This window comes from Struthio camelus, chromosome 1 (genome assembly GCF_040807025.1).
Source record: "Struthio camelus isolate bStrCam1 chromosome 1, bStrCam1.hap1, whole genome shotgun sequence".
NCBI lineage: Eukaryota > Metazoa > Chordata > Aves > Struthioniformes > Struthionidae > Struthio > Struthio camelus.
In genome coordinates this window covers 105578652-105599492 of record NC_090942.1, presented here as the reverse complement: position 1 = coordinate 105599492, position 20841 = coordinate 105578652, and the positions used below count along the sequence as shown (strand labels likewise).

The 20841-nt window shown below is 45.0% G+C and overlaps 1 protein-coding gene and 1 long non-coding RNA gene across 4 annotated transcripts in view; one reads left to right on the top strand and one right to left on the bottom strand.

Annotated features, from left to right (window-relative positions):
* Positions 1 to 1913: 1913 nt before the first annotated feature.
* On the bottom strand, positions 1914 to 14408 carry LOC138061161 (uncharacterized). Its single transcript, XR_011134787.1, has 3 exons — positions 9869 to 14408; positions 8460 to 8697; positions 1914 to 5328 (listed from the first exon to the last, which is right to left on the bottom strand). It is a non-coding gene; the product is annotated as an uncharacterized lncRNA (long non-coding RNA).
* RCSD1 (RCSD domain containing 1) overlaps positions 5638 to 20841 on the top strand; it is a 38709-nt gene continuing 23505 nt past the window's right edge. The window contains exons 1-2 of one of the 3 annotated variants that reach the window (XM_009682732.2): positions 5638 to 5674; positions 5790 to 5884. In XM_009682732.2, the coding sequence (XP_009681027.2) occupies positions 5653 to 5674; positions 5790 to 5884 (117 nt within the window). In that variant the 5' untranslated portion in view covers positions 5638 to 5652. Of the gene's footprint in view, positions 5675 to 5774; positions 5885 to 7676; positions 7879 to 20841 lie in introns of those variants that run through there. The other 2 variants (XM_068909511.1, XM_009682733.2) reach the window with 2 other exon arrangements.

Here is a 20841-nt window from a genome sequence, read left to right as displayed (position 1 = left end):
CAACATTTTTCATGTGACTCACATCTGTCCCCAGGTGCTCCATCATACAGCAGATGCATAGCCAGGCACTGGGCAGGGTCACGGGGCACTCAAGAAAAAGGTGCTGGGGATCAGGCCGTGGGGATTGCCGGCACAGTTCACCTGAAGGGCCCCTGCGAGTGGTGGGGTGCAGGCCAAATAAATCATTTTGTTGGGATTAGTTCAGGAAAGCCATCTCATCTCGAAGAAAAATATACCATGCATCCATTGTCTACCATTTCTGTACTGTCCTCTTGTTATGGACAGACAGAATAAAATTCTTTTCTCTGCAATATTCCCTTTGCCTCTGGAGAGCGGGCTCTCCCTCCAGGGCCCTCCGCTGCTGTCCTCCCCTGGCAGTGATCAGGAGAGACTTTAAACTTTGGTGTAACTGAAAAGGGAAAAGGGGGCGCTCTGAACCTGTGATGTGCTGCCATTCAGCTGGGGTGAGTCTCACACTTGCAGAACTGGGAGCTGAGCTTGCACTGCTCCAGCAGCAAAGGCAATAAAAGTACCCTAGGCTTTGATATAGGACAAGTTATGTTTCAGGGCAAAGACCTAAGGAGAAAATAGGGTGAGAAAAGGAGTGAGGTATGAGAAGAAAAGAGACTGTGTGAAAGGATGTATTTTTATAAATAGGACTAGGTAGTACGTTTAGATGAGGGGCAGGAGTGGAATATCTCGAAGAAGAAAAGATATAGCAGCTGTTCTGTAGCAGTGAAAAGGGTATGGAAGAAAGGGACAAAAGTGATCCAGAGGGAAGGACTTAGAAAAGAGAAAAATGGATGAGGAAGACGTAACATGAATTATTTCCTTAGAGATTTTGCTAGCTAAAATAAAGAGAGGCAAATTGCTTCCTCTTTCCTCTCCCTGCAAAAACATGTGCATGCATACACTGAAACAACGTTTTCTTCATTTTCACAGCAGTCCTGCCCTCTGAGAACTGGGGAGGATATTTCCTTGCTGCAGTTAAAGGGACAAGTGCTAGCAGTAGTGGGAGGGAGCAGGGGAAACACACAGGAGGGATGAGTGCATGAATGATTTTACAGGGGAGCACAAAACCATGACAGGGAGCAGAGAGGTGTTTGGTGGGGTCAGTACAGGAAAGAGGGAATCTCATGAAGAATAGACGGCAGGAATAGAGCGCCAGGATGAAGGGAAAGAAGATAAAGAGGATGAGGGAAGGAGAGCTGGCAATTGATTTCTGCAGAAAACAGAGGAAGGGGGAAAGCTTTTATGTAACATCATTTAAATTTATTAACAGAATGTATTTGCAGAGCGTAGCCATTTCTCGTTTGCCAGGAGCAGTGCATGTTACTGGAAGTGCACAACCCCATCACTGACCACTCTGTGAACGGAGATTTAAAATGAACCTTTTGAAGAGTACACAAAATCATCTTGCACTTCCTCTGCCACAACCGGACGTGTGAAGTGGGATTTAAGGGGACAAGAGAAAATGAGCTGTCCAAACAGTAACAACACGTCCCGAGTTTTCCTTGGCTTTCTCTTGCATTTCAGCCTTGAAAGGCCCTCGCTGGCCTCCCCGTCAGCACCCACGAAGGGGTGCTGTTGTCCCAGCCTCAGCTGCTCAGCCTGCAGCGGCCGGGTGCAGTGCACCTGCTCACAGCCTGCTCGCGGGCACCGGGCTGAAGAGTCCGATGGGCATTCAGGGTTGAACGGGATTTACTGAAGTGAATAGTATTGGCTCTCTGTGCTAAGGAGAATAGGATTTATTATGCTGAGTACCGTCTGCAGCGAGCAATGTACACCAGCATGTAGCCTGTATTGCACATTGCATTGACTGAAGAGGGCTTGTATTGACGCTGCGGTTTTTGGCTGGACAGAGTTGGGCAAGCCTGCAGAGTGAAGGACAACGTCTGTAATTCTTTCAGCTTGCTCTGAAGCAATGTATAGTCTGGAGTAAATCTCCAGGCCTCTCTCGCTTCCTCAGCTACATCTCAGAGAAAGGAGAAGGGCTCTTTCTATTCTGATGCAATGAGTCAAGGGGCTTCCAGGATCCTTGCGTAACAAGATCAAGAAAGTATTGCTAGCTGCTTAGTTCTCCTTTTCAACTCATGTTCTTGTCTACGTTATAAAAACAATAAATGTACAGTCCATAGATTGAGCCACTTTACTCCCTCCAGGGGTTGGCCACTTAGTGGAAGCATCTTAATGTCAGCCTGGCGTACAGCCTGGTTTGTGTGCCATGGGCCACAAGCTGAACCTGGAGGCCATGTCTCTGCAGAATGTGTATTTTAGCCAGAAGTTACGCAAGGTCTCCAACCCAGCTCATGTGTCATCATGCTCCCGCTGCCATCTCGATAGTAGATTCTGCCCTGAGCCAGCTGTCTTTAGATAGCGTAGTCGTGCTATGGGCTAGGCAAGTTTTCTCTTCCGATACACAGTCTAGCTCTGAACTGGGCCTGGCTTCCTGTCTAGATCATGTAGTCTGTCCATGAACAGGACCCTTTCCTCGACCAGATAACACTTGTGGGCTTTGCAATCTCACTGTGAATAGTGCTTGATTTGTGAGCCAGGCCAGGTCTCTGCATCTAAGTGACAAGCAGAGTGATTAAAGTCCCTTGCCGCTGCATTTGACAGAAGTGACTGACTTCTGATTCAGCTCTGGCAAAAGCTGAAGTACTCAGTGCTTTGAAGTGCCAATGCTCGGTGCCACGTGAGACCCACCATGCAAATTGTTTCTAAAAATGTTGGTGAGATATCAGCCTCAGGAGATATCAGCCCTGCCCAGCGATGCAGTGCAACTGCTGTTCGGAAATTGCACACAACACAGAGCGTTGCAGAACAGAGAAAAGTGTTGCATGCTTGTGCATAATGCATTTATTTATTCTTGTCCTCAAAGTTCCCAGTTCAAGTTGCCTGGGAATTTAGCTTCTGCTCCTTTCATTTGAAAATTTATTAAACAATAGGTAAGATAAGTATTGTGCTGGACTGGCATTCAGTGAAAAGTCCTTTTATCCCTTTAACAGCTGCCACACAGACAACGGCAATGTAAACTTTCTCTAGGCATAACCTGTTAGGAATCAGAAACGTCGTTCAGTTTTCAGTCAGAAGAACTTGCTGTTCAGTCAGACCTTGGGCTGCATGCTAAGAAAGCTGTTGAGAGGGCCACCTGTGACACTGATTTCTATGACATTGAGAGGTGTTCAGTAGGACCGGCCTGAGAACAGTACAAAACATGTTTGTATTCTGCATGGCTAGAATTGTGTCAGCCATGGGATTGTGTCAGCTCCTACGTTCTGAATGTAACTTTTAATTTATTCATATTAAGTCTTGTTGCATAATAAAACTAGTAACTGGTAGAAGAGTTGTTCGGTCTAGAAAGAGGCTGGCAATGACTGCTGTTGGTAATATTTGTCCCATCACTGTATAAATGCAATGGGATGAAGCCATGCCTCTTAGTACCCCAGTTCAGTTTGTTCTCTGAAGTCAAGTGGATCAGCACTTGGAAATAAGAGCTCTCCAAAGACATTCTAGTGCTGCAAGAGATGACACTAGCTGTCTGTACACCATTGACCAGACCTGGGTTGCCTGGTATGAATGAGGATGGTTTATCTCGGTGTGATCCTGTTCCTAAGAGCAGAGCTGCTGAGGCAAAGCATTATAGGTGAAATGCTCCCCGTACTGTACAACGTTTTCCTACGTTTACTCCATTTTAGGGGCAGACTATTGCTCAAAGCCTGGAATTTAAGAAGCCTGTTTAATCTGTACAGAACCATCATGCTAGCACACTGGCAAAAGAAACATGTGAAATGATTCAACCTTTCAGTTAGTATCTCTCTATCAGCTATTTTATTATGTGGCCGCCATGCAGTACACTGTCTTGTACTCTCTGCCCAATACAGCTTAGCTAGAATCACTTATAACCATGTCCCTTCATCTAGTTACAGCATCTTTGGTAACGGGGCTTATCCATTCACATCGATTCCCAGAGGTCTACAATGCCTGGCATGCGAGTCTGCGCGCGTGTGCGTGCACGTGCGCGAGCGCATATATGAGGTGTGTGCGCCTGCGTGTTTTCAGATGTGCTCAAGTGCAGCTGCAGAATTAGAGCAAAAAATGCCAATAGTACAAAGCGTTCCAACTGACTTCATTTCCTGCTGATAACTCCCTGAAGAGGAGGGTGAGGTTTGAAGTTTGCAGTGCTAGCTTAATGCTAAGGGGCTAGGGTAGGCTTGGAGGGAGCAGACATTTCAGAGCACGGTTATCAAGAAGGTGCGTTCAAAAAGCGAGTTTCCCATAGAAAATACTGCTCACCGTTCACTTCCTGTCAGTTTGCCATTGTCAGAGGAGGGCTACAGGCACTGAGGTACTAACCCAGCACAAAACAGGATGTTGGCTTTTAGAGTTGATTGATCTTTAAAAAAAAGAAGTGTTTTTCTTCTGTGCTTACCCTATCCCTTTTTTTCAGTTGAGAATTAAGTTAGTTGAAGGGGAACAGGAAAGGCTGAGACCCCATTTTCCAGGTGGGGGGAGGGGAGAGTCAAAAAACAGCTTGGTAACAGATGCTGGTTAATAATACTACATTTCTGGAAAATGCTTTGGACATTAGCAGCCAAATACAGACAGATACACAGACAGAAGTCACAGGTACTGGTACTGACAGGCAGGGCCTATAAATTCTGATCAGACACATCCAGAAATTACAGAGATTCAATCAGTTTTGCAGAGACCCACAGCTCCCTCCACCCTTTGCTAATCCGCCACCCTCACAAACATACTTTCCCAGATTCAACACCCGCACGGACACACCCAGATGACATAGCCATGGGGACACAAACATCTGAGTCAAAGTCTCAGATATACTCAAAGGCTTTCTTCCTGGAGTGCTCTCTAAACAAAGAATTGCCGTGTCTCTGCTCTCCTTTCTGTTGATCTAGCATCCTATGGGAGCCCCATGGTTCAAACTGTACCGCCAAAATGCAAGAGGCCAGCAAATATTACGTGCGGTGTTTCTGAGCAGGCAGAGCTAGCTCTGCTACCTCTTTTGCAGGCATGCCAGAGTGAATGATTGCCTTGATGTAGCAGGAACAGCAGTCATTTGGCCTGAAGTGAACTTTCTGGTCTGGGCTCACCCATGTTGCAAAGAATTGTCTGGGAAGCTGCAAAATCCATGGCTCCACAAATGCAGCATTTTCTCACTCAGATGAAACTTCCTCCTAGAGTCTGTTTTACTGGCGCTTGTGATGACTGGATTTCTTTTTCCTGAGCAGAACAGATATAGAAACGTTCTTCTGCATATAGGAGCACCTTAGACAATCTCATAGATGCCACTCTGTCCCAGAAGATCTGTAAGCAGACAGACAGACAGGTCATACTCTAGAATACCTGACATTCATACTTGCACGCATTGCATGAAAAATGGCCAGTTCTTCAGTGTAATTTAGTATCTCCTTTAAAACATTTGTCACAAGTTCCTTAGAGTTAAAGCAAGCAGGTTGTTTGTTTCAGATTTTCTGCTGTTTTTCAGTTCAGAAAGTATAGAGTAATCCACACCTCCTGTCTTCCTGTTTGGAGAGCAGCATACACCACAGTTCTGTGTGTTCTCTTTGCTTTTTCAGGAAGAAAGATTTAGCATGAATGAACTCAGTACTGTGTACCCGGCTGAGAGCAATGGCATTTGGGAACTTCGCAGGTAGGAAAGATTTGCCTTGTGATAAGATGCTTTGGTGGGGCAGCCGTAACTACTTTTGCTTTAGTAATACTGGTAAAATGATACTATCTCTGCCTAGCAGTTTCCTTTTTTGTAGACCTAAGCAGACAGTTTCCTCTGTGGAGTACAACCCCTGAAAGCATAAAGAAAATATTGAAAGAGATCCCAAGGAGAATGAAGCAATCATTGGAGGTATGTGATTTTGAAGGTCTGCTTCATTGCAGATGTCTTGAAAACGACACTTGTGACCAATGTCCCCAGTGAAATCCTCCTTCTATCCCTGCGACAAGCAAAGCATGGGCAGTCAGAGCATCCTGCCCTCCCTCCCTCATCCTGCTTTCATCACTTCGGTTCCTATCACCTCTCCCAGGGTACTGTTATCGAGACTTGAAGAAATCAATAGGATTACCAACCAAGGAGGAATTTCATTCTCACATTTCTTTTAGATTCTCGGTCTAAGATTTGCTTAGATTTCTAGTTGCAACATCTGCTGATTGCTTACAGCAGAGGGCTTTCAACTAATCCAGTGTTTCAGCAACAGAAAATGAATTAGTCCTTTTGCCTAGCCTCCAGATTGTGGCAACTCAGCATATCGTTCTTTCGGCTAAGGACTGAGTAACCATTGCATATTGAACTTGGGAGATGATGAGATTGTGATTTAAATCTGTTAATTCCTATACTTGCTAAAGAACCACAGGAGTCTTACAGCACGTAGTACAGCAACAGTTAAGCGTACTGTAAGAACAACCATGCTGAGGCGACTTTTGGTAATGATTATTTGGGATATGATGATGGGCACATTTAAATCCATTCTTCTGGTGTGTTTTCCTCCAAAGGCAGCAGGGACTAGTGAAAAACTGTGAAGGAAAAGTATACATCTCTTTCAGAAAAGATGCTTTAACCCTCTTCTGCCCCAGAGACAAATGATGGCTTGAAACTGTGTCACTTTGCAGCTGTACGCAAGGTAGGGGAGCCAGCAGAAGACAAAGGGAGTGTTTCCAAATTCTTCTGCACCACTCTGTTCTCAAGGGGTGGGGACTAAAATTCTTGAGGAGGAGCATGTGCAAACAGTTGCTAAAACAGGAACGAGATGTCTAGCTTACAACACTGTGATCTGAATGGAAAGGGAAACCATAGCAAAACATTCCTGAGGCTTAATTTTTCCCATCTGAAATTTTCTACCACCACGGAAGCTTCTTATTTCCAGCGCGCAAGCCTGTCCTTCTCTATGAAAGGAGAAGAACATCCTGCAACTTCTGACTTGGTAGCATCAGAAATGAAATTAGAGTGGAAAGAGCTAGTCCTGCTTCACAGCTAGCCAGTGACACCTTGCACGGGGACTCCCTCCTTGCACCCACGTTTGTGCAGCACCTTTCACAGTGGAGCCCTGATCTCTCACGGGGGACTCACCAAATGGCACATTAGTATTGCTGATATTACTGTCATGTCTGGGAATCCCAGCCATGGACCAGGACACCTGAGACTTCAGTTCTGCACAAACACAGTCATCACCGGCTCTCTGCTCCTCTTCTGCCCCCTAACCACCCTAAAGCCAGTGCACTGCTGATTTCCTTAAGAGTGGAGGGAAGAGAGAGGGAAAACTGCAGCTAAAGGAAGATGCACCTCACAAATAGAGCAAGGGAGGAGACCCTGCAGACTCGGAGAGGAAAGGCTATGCAGGGGAGAGACCCAAGAAGAGACATGGGGGGAGCAACTGCAACCAAAAGAGAGAAATGGAGACAGGAAGGGGGGGGGAGGAGGAAAGATAAGGTGATAGAAAATATAGAGAGGAGAAAGAAAGCGAGGGAGAAAATGCACGCACAGCGTCCCCATGTTTGGGCACAGCAGCAGAGTTTGCTGCTTGTTGTCCCATGAGCCCAGCACTCCGGGAAGGACAGTATCTGTTTAGATTTGTGTCTAAATTTAAACCCCGATTGCCTTGCCTCCCCCTCCTCTCCCCTCCCTCCCTTCCTCTCACCCACCCGCCCTTCTTCCTTGTTCGTAGTGCAGGGCCGCGCTCGCTGGCCTCTGTCAGCCTTCACGCTGAGCAGGAGCCTGGATATTACAAACCCTCCACAGCAGCGCGATTTTACTCTGGCTCGCCTGAAGTTTTCCCACAGATAAGAGGGAAAGGGGTGGGGAAGAAAGATTGCCCCGAGGACACTTCTCTCTTGCAGGACATGGAGGTAAAGAAAACTTTTATTTCCACTAGCTTGTGACTCGCTACTAGGTCTGCATTAGCTCCACCTTGCAAAGCAATTTTTCACTGAAGCCAGGTCAGTGTGCTGAAGTTCACATAAACGTCTGTTCCCCCCTACCCCAGCCCCTGCCACGCACCTCAGAATATTTGGCAGGCTTTAGTCCAGATTTGGTTGGGGGGGGACGGGTAGCGAGAGAAATTACCTATGTGGAAGGGGGATGAGGAAGGACTGCCATTTACTTTTTTTAAGTCTCTGAGGGTGGCAGAGAGAGTTAACTTTTAAAAGGCTTGCATCATTTTGGAAGGAGACTTTAAAAGCTCATGAGAAACGGGCACGTAAAGAGATGTGAACAAACCGTATAGGATCAGTGGGGTCCCTGGGGTAAATTCCTACCCATCCCTTGCAATAGTGGCTGTGATTTGGCCCCAGATGTCCCCCCGGTTCCATGTGGATCATGCAGTCTCACTTTCATTATCGACAGAGAGTTTTGGTTCAGGAAAGAGAACGTGAGAGCCCTTGCTTCTGCAAGGTAAATGAATAGCATGCCCGTGAAGCTTTTCCCATACCTTTCTTCCTGGTGTGTGCCTCGAACTTCAAGAGAGCAGGAGCTCTTGGCTGTTGATGGGGATGCTGCTGATGGGAAAGGGTACAGAAATAGGAGTCAGGATTCCCTGCTGTGCAAGTCCAAGCGTTCTCCCGTGCAGCACGCTCTTCGGCAAGGCATTCCACCACTCCTTGCTTCTTTTCCCATTCATATGAAATGGGAGTGATTGTGCTTGCTCCACTCACGTGAGACTGGATTTGCTAGATTTTCAAACATTTTTTTAAGTGGTAGAGGAAAACAAATATATTTATTTCTAGGAGAGGCAGAGAAGATAGAAAGGCGATTGCAACATTGGCAAAACCTCAAATGACGAAAGAGAACTTTTGGTATTTCTCTCAACTAAGCACAGATCTTACTAAATACTTTATAATGTCTTCCCGGAGATTTGTGTGTGTGTGTTGGTTTGGCCCCAAAAGCAGGGAACACGCAACAAAGAGAGGAACGATGTGCTTAAGGCACCACTGTAATTTTTCTTTGAAGATTTCCAGCGCATAGCTCAGCTGGGCCGTTCTGATAACAGCCAGGTGCTAACATCACAGTCCTTGTTATCAGTGCTGGCCTGCCCTACAAGCGAAGGTAAAAGATCTGGCATGTTCATTACAAGAAAAGCCCTCGACAGGCTATCTAAGCAGGTTTTGGTGTGAGGAAGGACTGAGCACCGATCAAACCAACACAGCATAGCCTGTATGTGGCTAGACACGTACAGCCTGTATGGCTTTATAAGGGTTTTTAGATTTGGCAGAACCTGGATCAGGAACTGTTAACGCTTGTTTTATTTTTTTTTCGCTATGCAGCATCCTGTGATGTCTCAGAGGGGAAGGGGAGTTGAACTCTTAATTTGTTAAAACTGCTGTGCACAGGAAATCACATACGGAGCAAAGACTAAATTAGGGCTGAAACAGATATTCTGTCGTGTCGCGCGTGCTCTGCCCTATATCCTCTCCTCTACACACAGAGAGGCCTGCACCCCTAGAGTGTTTTCTATTGTGTGGCACAGTGGTGCTTTCAGAGTAGTAACGGATGGGCCCTCCATTTCCTTTTTGGAGACACATGTAACACATATGGCAAGTCTGCCTGTTGGAGAGTTTCTCTGAAATGTTTAACCTAAGACTTTCCTTCTCTAGATTGAGTCCCTTTACCTCCATTTCCCACTCTTTCCCCATGTTGCCCCATGGTTTTCGGATCATCTGTAGATTGCTACATCTATAGATTATCATATTTTTAAAACATCATCTCCCCAACTGTCTTTTAAGTAGTGCACTTGGTCTTCCTTCCCCACTCCAGCCCTCCAAAAAGGTGGTTAATGTATGCTTCACAGATGAGAAGATATTAGACCAAAATAGAGCCAAGAGCAAAGATTTGAGTTCCCACCTCCCAATTCCCTGCTCTGTCTGCTTCTTCCTGAGAGTTTTTCACAGAAAGTATGAGCAGGACATAGAGACTCGTTACTGTCTTTCGCTTTAAAAAACAAATTTAATGCTCCTGTGCAAGAGGAACAAGAAGTTCTGTCATTTCCCCATTTGCTTCAGCAGTAGCAGGCAGAGCTGTTCTGGTCTTTGTTGCTGGCAGAGGTGGCAGCTCTGCTCTAATGGGACACATGAAGATTACCAGCACTAGGGAAAGAAGGGCAGAGAGGGCTGACCTAGACAGCTGATTTCCATCATGTCTCTGGCAGGAAGATACTATTTCTGAAAAACCTACAGAGGCAAGATAGTTGGGCTCGCTTTCTTAGTGTGGTTAGTGTAGTTTTACTGCTCCTTAGCATCTAGTAGCTAAAGTTGTTGCCATTCTGCTATCAGGAACATACCCCATTTTAAGCAGGAATTGTAATTGCTTAAAGATCGGGCAGCAAAAGCCTGCTGTTCAGGGCCAGTTCACATAGTGTTGTGAGTCTGCTGACCATCTTTTTTTTTTTTTTCCTTGAAGACCCAACTCCTTGATGCCAAGTAGATTTGAGAATCAGTTTTCACTATAGTGTTATGACTGCTGAAAAGAATTTGAAATCATGAAGCTTCTACCAAAACCAGACCAAAACCAAGAGGAGTTCATATTAAAAATGTGTAAGGTTGGCACTAATGAAAGCAAAGCCACACTTAAATAACAATAGACGCTAAATCTTCTTAGTGCTCACGGTACAAAAAGAATGAGAAAAAGTTGTGCTCTTTTTTTAGTGTATACCTTCAGAGTTGGTCCACGTTGTCTAATTCTCATAGCTAAACCTTGCTGAAAATGTTGTGAGTTAAGGCATATGCTGAAACTGCGTGTGGTTTTCTGCAGCCAGCTGAGTAGGAAATACTGCAATGTTCAACAGTTGTTATGGCTGTTCTCTTTCCAGCCTCTCTCTAGGAGCTTGGGAGCACAGAGACATGTACACTTTTTTTACTCATAAAGCAAGGGGAAGCAATCCAAGATGGTTTCACTTTACTGGCTCCCTGTGGTGCTCTGGGTTCCCTTAGCAATGTAGCTGCAGCAACCAGGTTTATTTTGAGAAGGCTCCCCTCTTCTTTGCACCTACCAACAAATTTCATTTCTTTCTTTGAGGCCTCCGTTCCCATGTCTCTTTTCTGTACCTAGCTCCTGCTGGATCTTCATTTTGCCTGTTGCTACACCAGCTTAGCAGAGGGAAGGCTTTCCAGGGCCAAGAGCAGTTCTCTGCTTGCTTGGCCACTTCTCTTCTGTGCACAGCTGCTGGACCCAGTCCCAGTCCCAGGACCTGTGCTGTCTCTACACCACAATGGCCTCATTAAGGACATTTAGGGAGCGCCGGCCCGTTGCTCATTACAGGAAAGGCCCATGCTCTTTCAGGTGCAGATGCCACAAGAGGCCCTGGGTCCTGTCCCAACCCCTCTAGCAAAAAGCAGAGCAGTGTGGAGAAAATTCCTCTGAGTTCTCTGTTTCACCAGGAGCCTGCAGAAATCTCATCTGGTTCAAACACATCTCCTCCCTCAACCTTCTTAGACAGGGGAGGTCAGAAGTTGTTTCTTCCTTTTGTCCTGGTGAGCCAACCAGGACCTGGTGAGCCTACAAAAGATGAGCACATTTGTAGGTCTAGTTACCGTATCCTGCCGGAAGTCTAGGGGAATGATGCCCTCTCCCAAACTACAGGGCAGCTGTATTTCAGCAGAGGCCCTTATCCTGTCCATAGGAAAACTGCACTATGATTATATTGCCTGTTGCCTAAGAGGACTGAAGCGGAGGGGATGGAGGAAAGTGCAATTAGGATTCGCTGGTCAAGAGGGCTGAAATTTTTAGCCACTATGGTGCTCAGAGTAGCAGGACAGTAAACCACACAGAAATACACCAGGCTGGGTGAATTCCCCACCCACCACTGTAGCAATGGGACCAAGATTAAGCACAGCTAGTATGCTGTCATTAGCACCGAAAGGAAACAGAATTTCCATTTCACAGGAAGCTCTGCTGTTTGGTTTTCATTCCAAAAGTTAAAACATTCCTTTTCCACTTTTTTTTTTTCTTTTTGCTTAATAGAACATTTTCACCTCACATGCACTTACTTTCAGCATTTCCTCCCAGACTCATCAAAATGACACATTCATGCAGAGCGTCTGTGTGGATAAAGGGAAGAGTATTTAAACATACTAGGAAAGGTATGACCCCGTTTTACTCCTTAGGTCTGGACAGATTTAGGACCTGCCTGGCAGTAAACAACATGTCTGCAGCAGAGCTGGAAAAGATCAGATTTGCCAGACTTCCCCGTTCCAACGACTGGATAAAACCCCTTCTTGAGGGTCAGAAAGGAACAAAACCAAACCCTATGGGCTGTGCTATGGCCCTTGTACCTAGAGGAAACCCCGAAGTAAACAGTGTGCAAAGTTAAAGCTTTACTGTCTCAGTAGAGAAGGGATGATTCTTCTGATCTCTCCTCTCCCTTACTCCCCATTTTGGTCTTTGGGTGTCTGAATATCCCATGCCATGCTAACAGGCTTTCTGGAAAAGCCTTCTTCCCTGTACTCCACAGTCGAACTGGGTGGATGCGTTGCTGTTGAGCAGCATATTATGCGTACCTTCTCTACTGCGTTCCCAGGATCTGCTTATCTGACGAACAAGGGAAAGAATCAGCATTACTTTTTAGATAGCTGCTATAGTTGCTGCTAGGAAGCTCTGTGGGTTTTCCTCATGGAAATGACCAAACCCATACAAACAAGGGGTAATTTTCCTATCTGATTCCATGTGCTTGGTTAACAGTTCTAGAGAGCTGGACACTGCTTTTCCTGAAACACCAACTCTACAACCTCAGTTTGGGATTTGAGATTGCAGCTGTATCCAGCAGCAAGAGAATCTCTTTGGAGGACCTGTGAAGTATAATGTCATAACTTGCCTGTAGTGGTGTGCACTACAGCATACATAAGGCTGAATTTGTTCTAGAGACGGGAGACCTGTTGTGTAAGGAAAGACTATTGTTATATACCCACTGCACAACTGCTTCACACCTAGTTATTGTCCAAGGTATGGAGTACTTTGTTCTTAAGGAGTCTCATGTACAGGACTGAAATAAGTCTATCTTCATTCAAGTTACAATGTATCTAGCTATGAGTGTTATGCCAGAAATGCTTTTACTTTAACACCAAGTCTGGGCCACTTCTTTGTGATATCTTATCATCAGTGTATGGGTACCAGTAATGTACCAACAAAGATGAGGCTTATCTGCTCCAATAGTGCCAAATGAAGTTTTCTCCCATTAAAAAGAGAGAAGAGATTAGACCAAATTCTTCTCAGATGTGAATGCATCACTTGCTAAAAGGTGCGTCGGGAAGTCAGTTCCAAGCAAAGGGCCAGACAAATCTTACCTCACTTGCCAAATGGACAGCTAGTATAGATGCGTGCCCCTTTTCTTTTGTTCTTTAGGATCAAATTTTAAAAGAGCTCAAAATCCCGAGAACGGGCAACAAGGTGGTAAGTTGTTTGTTATATCCAAGTGTTGTTATGCAAATAAACCTGTCCATCCTTTATAATGAGATGCACACAGTGCTTTAGTCAGTGGCCAATCTGCAAAGGATATTGGTTTATCACTGCTAGCTTCAGCAGAGTAAATACTCATCTCAGGCTTCTGAAATGCATGCTCTTAGCACAATAGCGCTGCAATTCAAAGTGTGTTGTTGTCCGAGTTGGTAGCTCTGGCATGCAGTAGTGCTTTTCTGAGCATCCTGAAGTACTTCGCAAAATGTAATACCTTTCCCTCTTGCACTATCACTGAACCAAGCTACATACAGCTTCTTTAGGAGAGATATGCGCTCACATCAATCACAGCTTTGCAAGCCCAGTGAATTACTGCATGCGGTTTGGAAAGCCGCACTATCTAGGGGATGCAGACCAATAACTTGCTGTTCAGAGAAAGACACAAAAATGTGAGGGAGGGGGAAGGCTGCCTTAGAAGAATGGAGTTAGACAAGTCAAGGTGACTATGCGGTGAGATAGAAGACAGCAGACTAAACCTTTTAACACAGAGGGAAGAGAATTATTTAGTGCATCGGAAAGCAGTATGCCTAAATATAATAGGATCAAATTAAAGGGAAGTTGTATATCTCACCAAATACCAGGAAGGATTTCTAGCCGTGAGATCTAGGAGAATTCAAACCTCTCTCTCTTGAGAGATTTAAAAATAGACCAGACAGAGCACTGAAAAGATAATGGCAGGAGCTATATTCTGGTGAGCTGAAGCAATAGTATTGATGGGGCCACCAAAGGGGCAGCAGGACACTGTTTCTGCCCTCCTTCCCTGTGTGGAACTGCTTACTGAAACTAGTGGCTACTCATCTTGGATGGCTCTGAACATCAGGCCCCAAAAGCGTTTACGTTTCCTTCCTGCTACATCCCATCATTCAAGCCCTGCAAACCTCTACCTATGGGAAACCTAAGTCAAAATAAACTGGCATAACATCTGCAAGAGTCTGGGAACTGTTCTTGTAATGCCTATGTGAAAAACAAAACCTATGTTACTTTGTATTCCTTCTTCCTGTTGTAAGCATGGATTTCTTCATCCTTCAAAACTGCTTACTGCAAAAGCAAGCATGGGGTATTCAAGTCAATCCTCTTGAAATACCTTTCTACTGAGTGCCATGTTTCCCTTGATGTAAGGTCAGATGAGAAGGCTCCTCTTTCTTCCTCCCCTCCCTTTTCACATACCCGCACTTGAGCTTGTGTGCCAGGTTTCCTTGGAATTTCAGCCCTTGGGCCCTGCAGCTAGTGTGCGTTTAACTTGTGAAATGTGCACAGTTTAATTTGGTTTCCCACTTAGTCTTGACAAAGTGCACAGAGTTGTCAACATTGACCCTCCAGAAAAGCCAGTGTTTTCCAAGGTATTAATGCTGCCCAGGTAGGGGCAGAAGCGCTGTCAACGCAAACAAGTATACATACATGCGTACCAGTCCTCTAGGCAGCAGGTGTCTGTAAAGAAAACAGAATGGAAGGACAAGTCAGACAGGTCACCTAGACAGAAAGAAAAATTTTAGCACCTTGTTCACCTCCCATCTCAATGCAAAGCTGCCTTTTCGGTAATGCCAGACTATTAATCTCATGTAATATCAAGTCCCACTCTGTACAGCTTAAGGAACTTGTGCTGATAATCACCAAGGGATTTCTTCTCGGCCATTCTCCTCTGCTCCTTTGTATTCATAGCGGCGTTCAGATCCCTTTTGCTCCTCATGCACTGAGCATGGGACTCACCTTCTTCCACTCTGCCTTCCCAGTCCAGCAGTTTGCCCTTGGCGCTGGGATCTCACATTCGCACTACTCCAGGTCTGACCTCAAGTGCCTGATGGGGGTGACCAGCCAGTAACATCCTACACACCAGACCCTGCAGGGAATTGCTCAGAAGTGTGGTGCTTAAGGTCCTTTCTTCCAAGGTCCATTCCCCACAGAGGCTTCACACTCAGATCCAGCTCACTGAAGTCTGCATCATCTGGAGCGACCTTTCCAGCAGCAGGCACTGGTTTAGTCTGGAGAGTCTCAAAGGCCAAAATTGGAAACCTTCAGGGAGGGCTTTTGATTTTTGGGAAAGAAAACCTATCACGTAATGAAACTGTTACATTATATTTCTTCCGCCTGTGTTCTGCAACTCAGAAATTCCTAAATCATTCTTTTGGAAGTTGAATATAATTTTTCTTCTCATCACCTCTCATTCTAAGGTCCATGAAATCTGTGACGTGCTGCCCAGATCCTCCTAGTGCTGATTTACTCTGTGAAAAAGTGAAGTGGAGGCACTGAGCTGCCACCTCCTGTGCACCTGGTTCTGGTGCTGCAGCCTTATCCTGGAGAAACTGTGTTTGAGGTTGGAGGAACGTAGACCCATTCAGCCCACAGTCTGATTTGTCACAGAAGGAACATGTAAGAATTTAAATTAGCCAGCAGGAAAAAGAAATAGAGCATTGAAACAGGCAGAGTATTTCAAAGCTCTTACAAACATTGGCTTTCTCCTTTACAGGGTCATTGGGAGAATTTTATGAGCAGGTTAACTCAGAGATAAATATCTTTCTCAAATTGCAGAAGAAATCCACGTCAAAGGCTAAGCTACAGCTCAGGATTGCTTGTGTGCCTTCTCCTGAGGATATATTTTGCTCAGTAGATGTTGGAGTCATTTATCTACAGAAATCACTAAATTCCTAATGTATTATTAGAGGTGATCCAGACTGGGCTTGAAAATGTAGATATGCATTTTCAAACATAACTGCAAATTTCACGTGCCTGAATTGGCTTGCCCGGTGTAGGTCCTGGTTTTCAGAGGTCCCACAAACTGGAAATTCCAGACAGAGCCAAAGTGCTGAGAAAGCGTCCTCCGGACCCAGCTCCTAAGCACTGCTGGGGCCGCTGAGCCTTCCAGGGACCTGCTAAAAAAGACATCTGGATATAGCTTAGCATTCACACCTCAAGCTGGCTGCCAGTTGCATGCTTACTATCACTTTCCTCCATACCATATCTGTGTATCTTTTTAGACTAAATTCCTGGCTGAGATAAATATGAACCTCCTTGTCCGTCCTGCTTGTATTCAGTGTAGACCTAATTTAATAGCAATGTGTTACAAAGATAGCACAATCCTAACTGATGAGGCCTGGAAGCTGCAGCAGTTGGGAGCTCTGTGTAGGCTCATTTACTCTTCTGATTTTCTGTTCCCAGTGTGATGGATTAAAAAGAGTTGAGTCTCTGTGCGGCTACAACTAGACCGTAGCTAGTATTGAGTTTAACTCTAAATGGGGAGGTGTTTACAGTCCACTTAAAGTGTTTAACTGAAATATTTTGAATGGTCCCTGCTCCTCACATCGTCTGTGCCCCTTCTCTGATGGTTCAGTGACTTAGGTTTCTCATTTGGCCTTCTGAATTGCTTCAGATTAGATAATTAACGCAGACTGTGTATGCACCTGCTTGAAGGTCACCCTCTTTAACCACTCTTTTAGTCCAAGGGCTGTCTCCTCCTCGTCCCACCTGAAACATCATGCCTGAGTCTTTTCCTGTTGAAGTTCATCTTATTTCAGACCTCTGTGAAAAGCAGGGCTTTTTTTCTCACTCCACATGAGGCAAGCAAGGGGCAAGCTAAACTGAATAGCAGTTGAAAGATGATTCATAAAAGCTAAGCTGTTTCCTACCACCCAGGCTGTTCCATTAGGTCAGCTCATTTCCTTCAAAGCAGTTACCCGAGCATGTAAACTTGTGTAGATGAGAGCAGAACGCAGCTTTGCATGGAGTCTACAGCTACGATGCTCCAAAAGTGGCTTAAAGCAACGCTGTGATTCACATGGTTTAAAACAATGATTTGTTGCACATTTTAAATTAATTTCTGTGCATTTTAATCAATGGAAAGCAGTTCTTAGAGGCCTATGTCAGATAACCACGGTTCAGGTGTTTTACTCCCCGCTTTCAAATAACATGCACACATCCACAGTTTTCCTGTCCAGCTCTCTCCCCCTCCCTGGAGAGGGAGCTCACCTGCGATCTGATGCACTTCCCTCACAGTCTGCATTGCTTCCCCTGCTCCCGGTGGGCTGCGCAGGAGATTTTGCTGGTTGTTCCTGCGGGAACTAAACCTTCCCTCACTGCCGGGAGCAGCTAGAGCTCCCCAGAACAAGGCCTGGAAGTACACACAGACAGGCACTAATTAATTTGGGGAAAGTTGACAGGCTGTGTACAATTCCCAGACCAGTAGGAAAAACAGCCAGAAGTCTGAGAGGGAAACATCTGGAAGCCAAGTAGGATCCTTGCAAGGACTCAGGCCAGGAACGGAGCCCCGACCAAACAGCCGGTGCAAACACTGCACTAGGTAAGCAGGCTATGTCCTACAGTCATGTCTATTATGTCTATTAATGCTTTTCCTCAACGCTACCGTTCCACCCCTCCACCCATGGAGGCATTTGCCAATAGCATGAGTAGCTCAAGGACAAAACCCATATATTGGTAATACAAACTGCTAAAGACACAGAGGAAGTAATACACTCCAGTCCAGTGGGGCTACAGTCATGATAACAGCTGTTGTCAGCTGTGGATTAAGACATCAGCATCCCCATACCAGGGGTAGAGAACGTCCTTTGGCTCCAAAGGCGCTGGCTCAGAACTAGAGCATTTGAATTCCTAAAATGACACAACCTCAGTGATTTACCTATTCAAAGGCTAATTTCTGAGAGAAACAATCCCATTCTTCCCCCTACATGCCTTGCCCGTGTATAATTGCATTTTAGTTATCTATAGTAGCTCATGTCTGGCTGTATCAACCAACTTTTTAAGACAGCATTTGTTGCTTGAGGGCTCCCATCAGACAGAGAGGAGGCGCTAATGGCAAAACCAGACATATATTGTGCTTGACACTTGAAAAGCAAGAATTCCTCCAGAACTAAGTTGAAACTGTGTAGGTCTGCATCTAATGAAGATAAGGTTTACATTTGGAAATCTTGGGGACCACGAAAAAAGGAAAAGTAGTGCAATTTGAAACATATTGTATCTCTTTGACTATTTGGGAGGTGGTGCGTTGGCTCTTGGGTGATACTGAAATCATGCTGCCAAGTTAACGCTCAGCAGCTTCCTTCCTTTCGACCTTCTTTGAGAGAGGACCTGAGGGCTATATTTGACAGGATATGTCAGAGTAAGGGACGTTATTTTCAGCATCCCAATCCAGATTTTCATCATCATAAGTAATAGGAGTGCTCCAGTGTATCTGCTGCAAGATTCTGGCTCACTGGCAGCACACGTGTTTTAGAGACATAAAGCATTTCCCCCAAAACACTTAGTTTTATTATAAACTTGCTGGAAAAAGGCTGCAGATGTGTCATGGTTGTTCACTTGGAGCAAGGGAAGAGTTCTGCACTGTTCTTTTAAGGCCAAATGTTCATTATAATAAACACTAATTTCTTTCTTTGTTCCAAATAAATACAGCCAGCGTTTCAAATACAGACATTATAACTTGAAGAAAATAGCCAGGACACTAAGTTCCCAGGACATCATAAAAGAAGGAAACACTTTTAGATTATAGTCTTATAGTCTAATCAAACGTAGCAATTGCAGAGATCTTTGTTAAACTAGTAGCATCATTGTATCTCAGTGCCTTAGGATACTGATTGCTTACCTCCTTTTTGCAGTGTACAGTGTACCCTTGGGTAATAGTTAGAGGGCTGGAAATGAACTAACACCTACAGTAGCTGTGTTGTAAATTATCAGCTTTTGAATCTTGCTGTGTTTCTTTTTTTCTTGAAGCTATAGCATCCGGAGGATCTCAGCCTCCCTTAAGAAGAATAATGAATGTCTTGCCCTCCTGATGGCAGAGTAAATCTTGAATATGAGACACTAGTGCACCCCACAAGCTCAGACAGGAGAACCCAGGGTTGTAAGCTGGACTTAAAACCCAACACTAGACTAATGAGTTTTTGAAGTTAGCACTGTTTCAGATTACAGGAAAACCCCTCTTGCAAAGAGCTACCCCGAGAGTGGCTGCTATACCGCATGTATAGACTAAGAGCCTCTGCGCCTTTCATTGTTTCTCCACTTCTGTGGCTGTGTATGACTAGGTTCAGCCAGATATCAGCTTTATCCACAATCCTTTTCCTGCTGCCTGAAAGTATTTCCATGTTGGCTGCTTGGCCTCAGTCTGCAAGCAGCTGTGTCGGGCTGTTAATGAGGCAATTACGTAAGTGTGGCTCTTTTACAGGAAAGGCCAAGGCCATTTCTCCTTGAATTGATTGGACTCCTTAATGAAACTTAGCTGTTTGTCCTGCTTTCTCAACTATGCCAGTGGTCCCATTGGTAAAACAGATTTTGCCTCTCCACTTAGCTCTTCTATCCTTTCCTCTTCACTGTCAGTAAGCAAATATTGTCCTTTATCTTCAAGATCTGATGATCTTGATGATCACAGTCTCTTCTTATTGTAGATAGCACTGCTTCTCCTCCCCACAGCCTCAGCGCTCACCGGCAATGAACAACCTTTTATTACACCTTCATACCTCTCATCTGAGTCTCTTACGTTTTCATTGCAATAAGTCACCCTACCTTTCTGATATCTTTTGAGCATATCCTCCTGCAGGTTATGTCTTCTCACACTAAATCTCATTTCAATTTTTTTTGTCGTTACTACTTTTGACAGCTTCTTCTCACTTCTCCTTCCTTGTATGCTATTGACATAGTAGTCTGGGGAAACCATAGGCTGATTCTGCTTGCCCAGCCTATGTACTTTATTGTGCATGCAGACAGTTGTTACAGTACAGCTGTGCAGCTAGAAAGAGGAAGGGTAAGTTGAACAAACAGACCAATAAAAACAAAGGATGCATGTGACCAAAATGTGATATCTGTTGTATCACTATCAAAGTGTCTTTAAGAGGCCCTTACAATAATGCTGCATATTATCAAATTTTAAACAAATCTGATCAGTTCAGTTAGAGACCAGACTGAAATCTCCTTAAAAAGCTAGTTCACTGGGAAGGAATCAGTTTGTGGGTGCTGGACTGTCTTAGGACTTGCCTAGGAAGAGTTTTGTGGCAGTGGGGCATCTCAATTAATATGTGCCCAAAGTCCTCTTTGTACTACCTAAGGTTCAGGTGGCTACATATCCCACTGGCCCCAAATACAGAAGTGAAATGCAGAGACACTTGGGCTGGGTGCATGTTCATGGAGTGCCAGGTCTGAGCTAAGGACTCATTTGGGGTGAGCACAGCATCAAATGAATGCAGCCAGATCGATACTTTCCTAAGGAGTCATGCAACACTGTGTGACAGTGGGGCTCACGTCCCTTATTACAGGAATCCTTCAACTGCACTGCATCGTGCAGTGTAGTCACCCTCAGCCACGCATGTTGCAGAGAGCCAGTGTGCTATGGAGGACCAAGTGTCAAGGTGGGACTCATGAAGCCTCCAACTAAA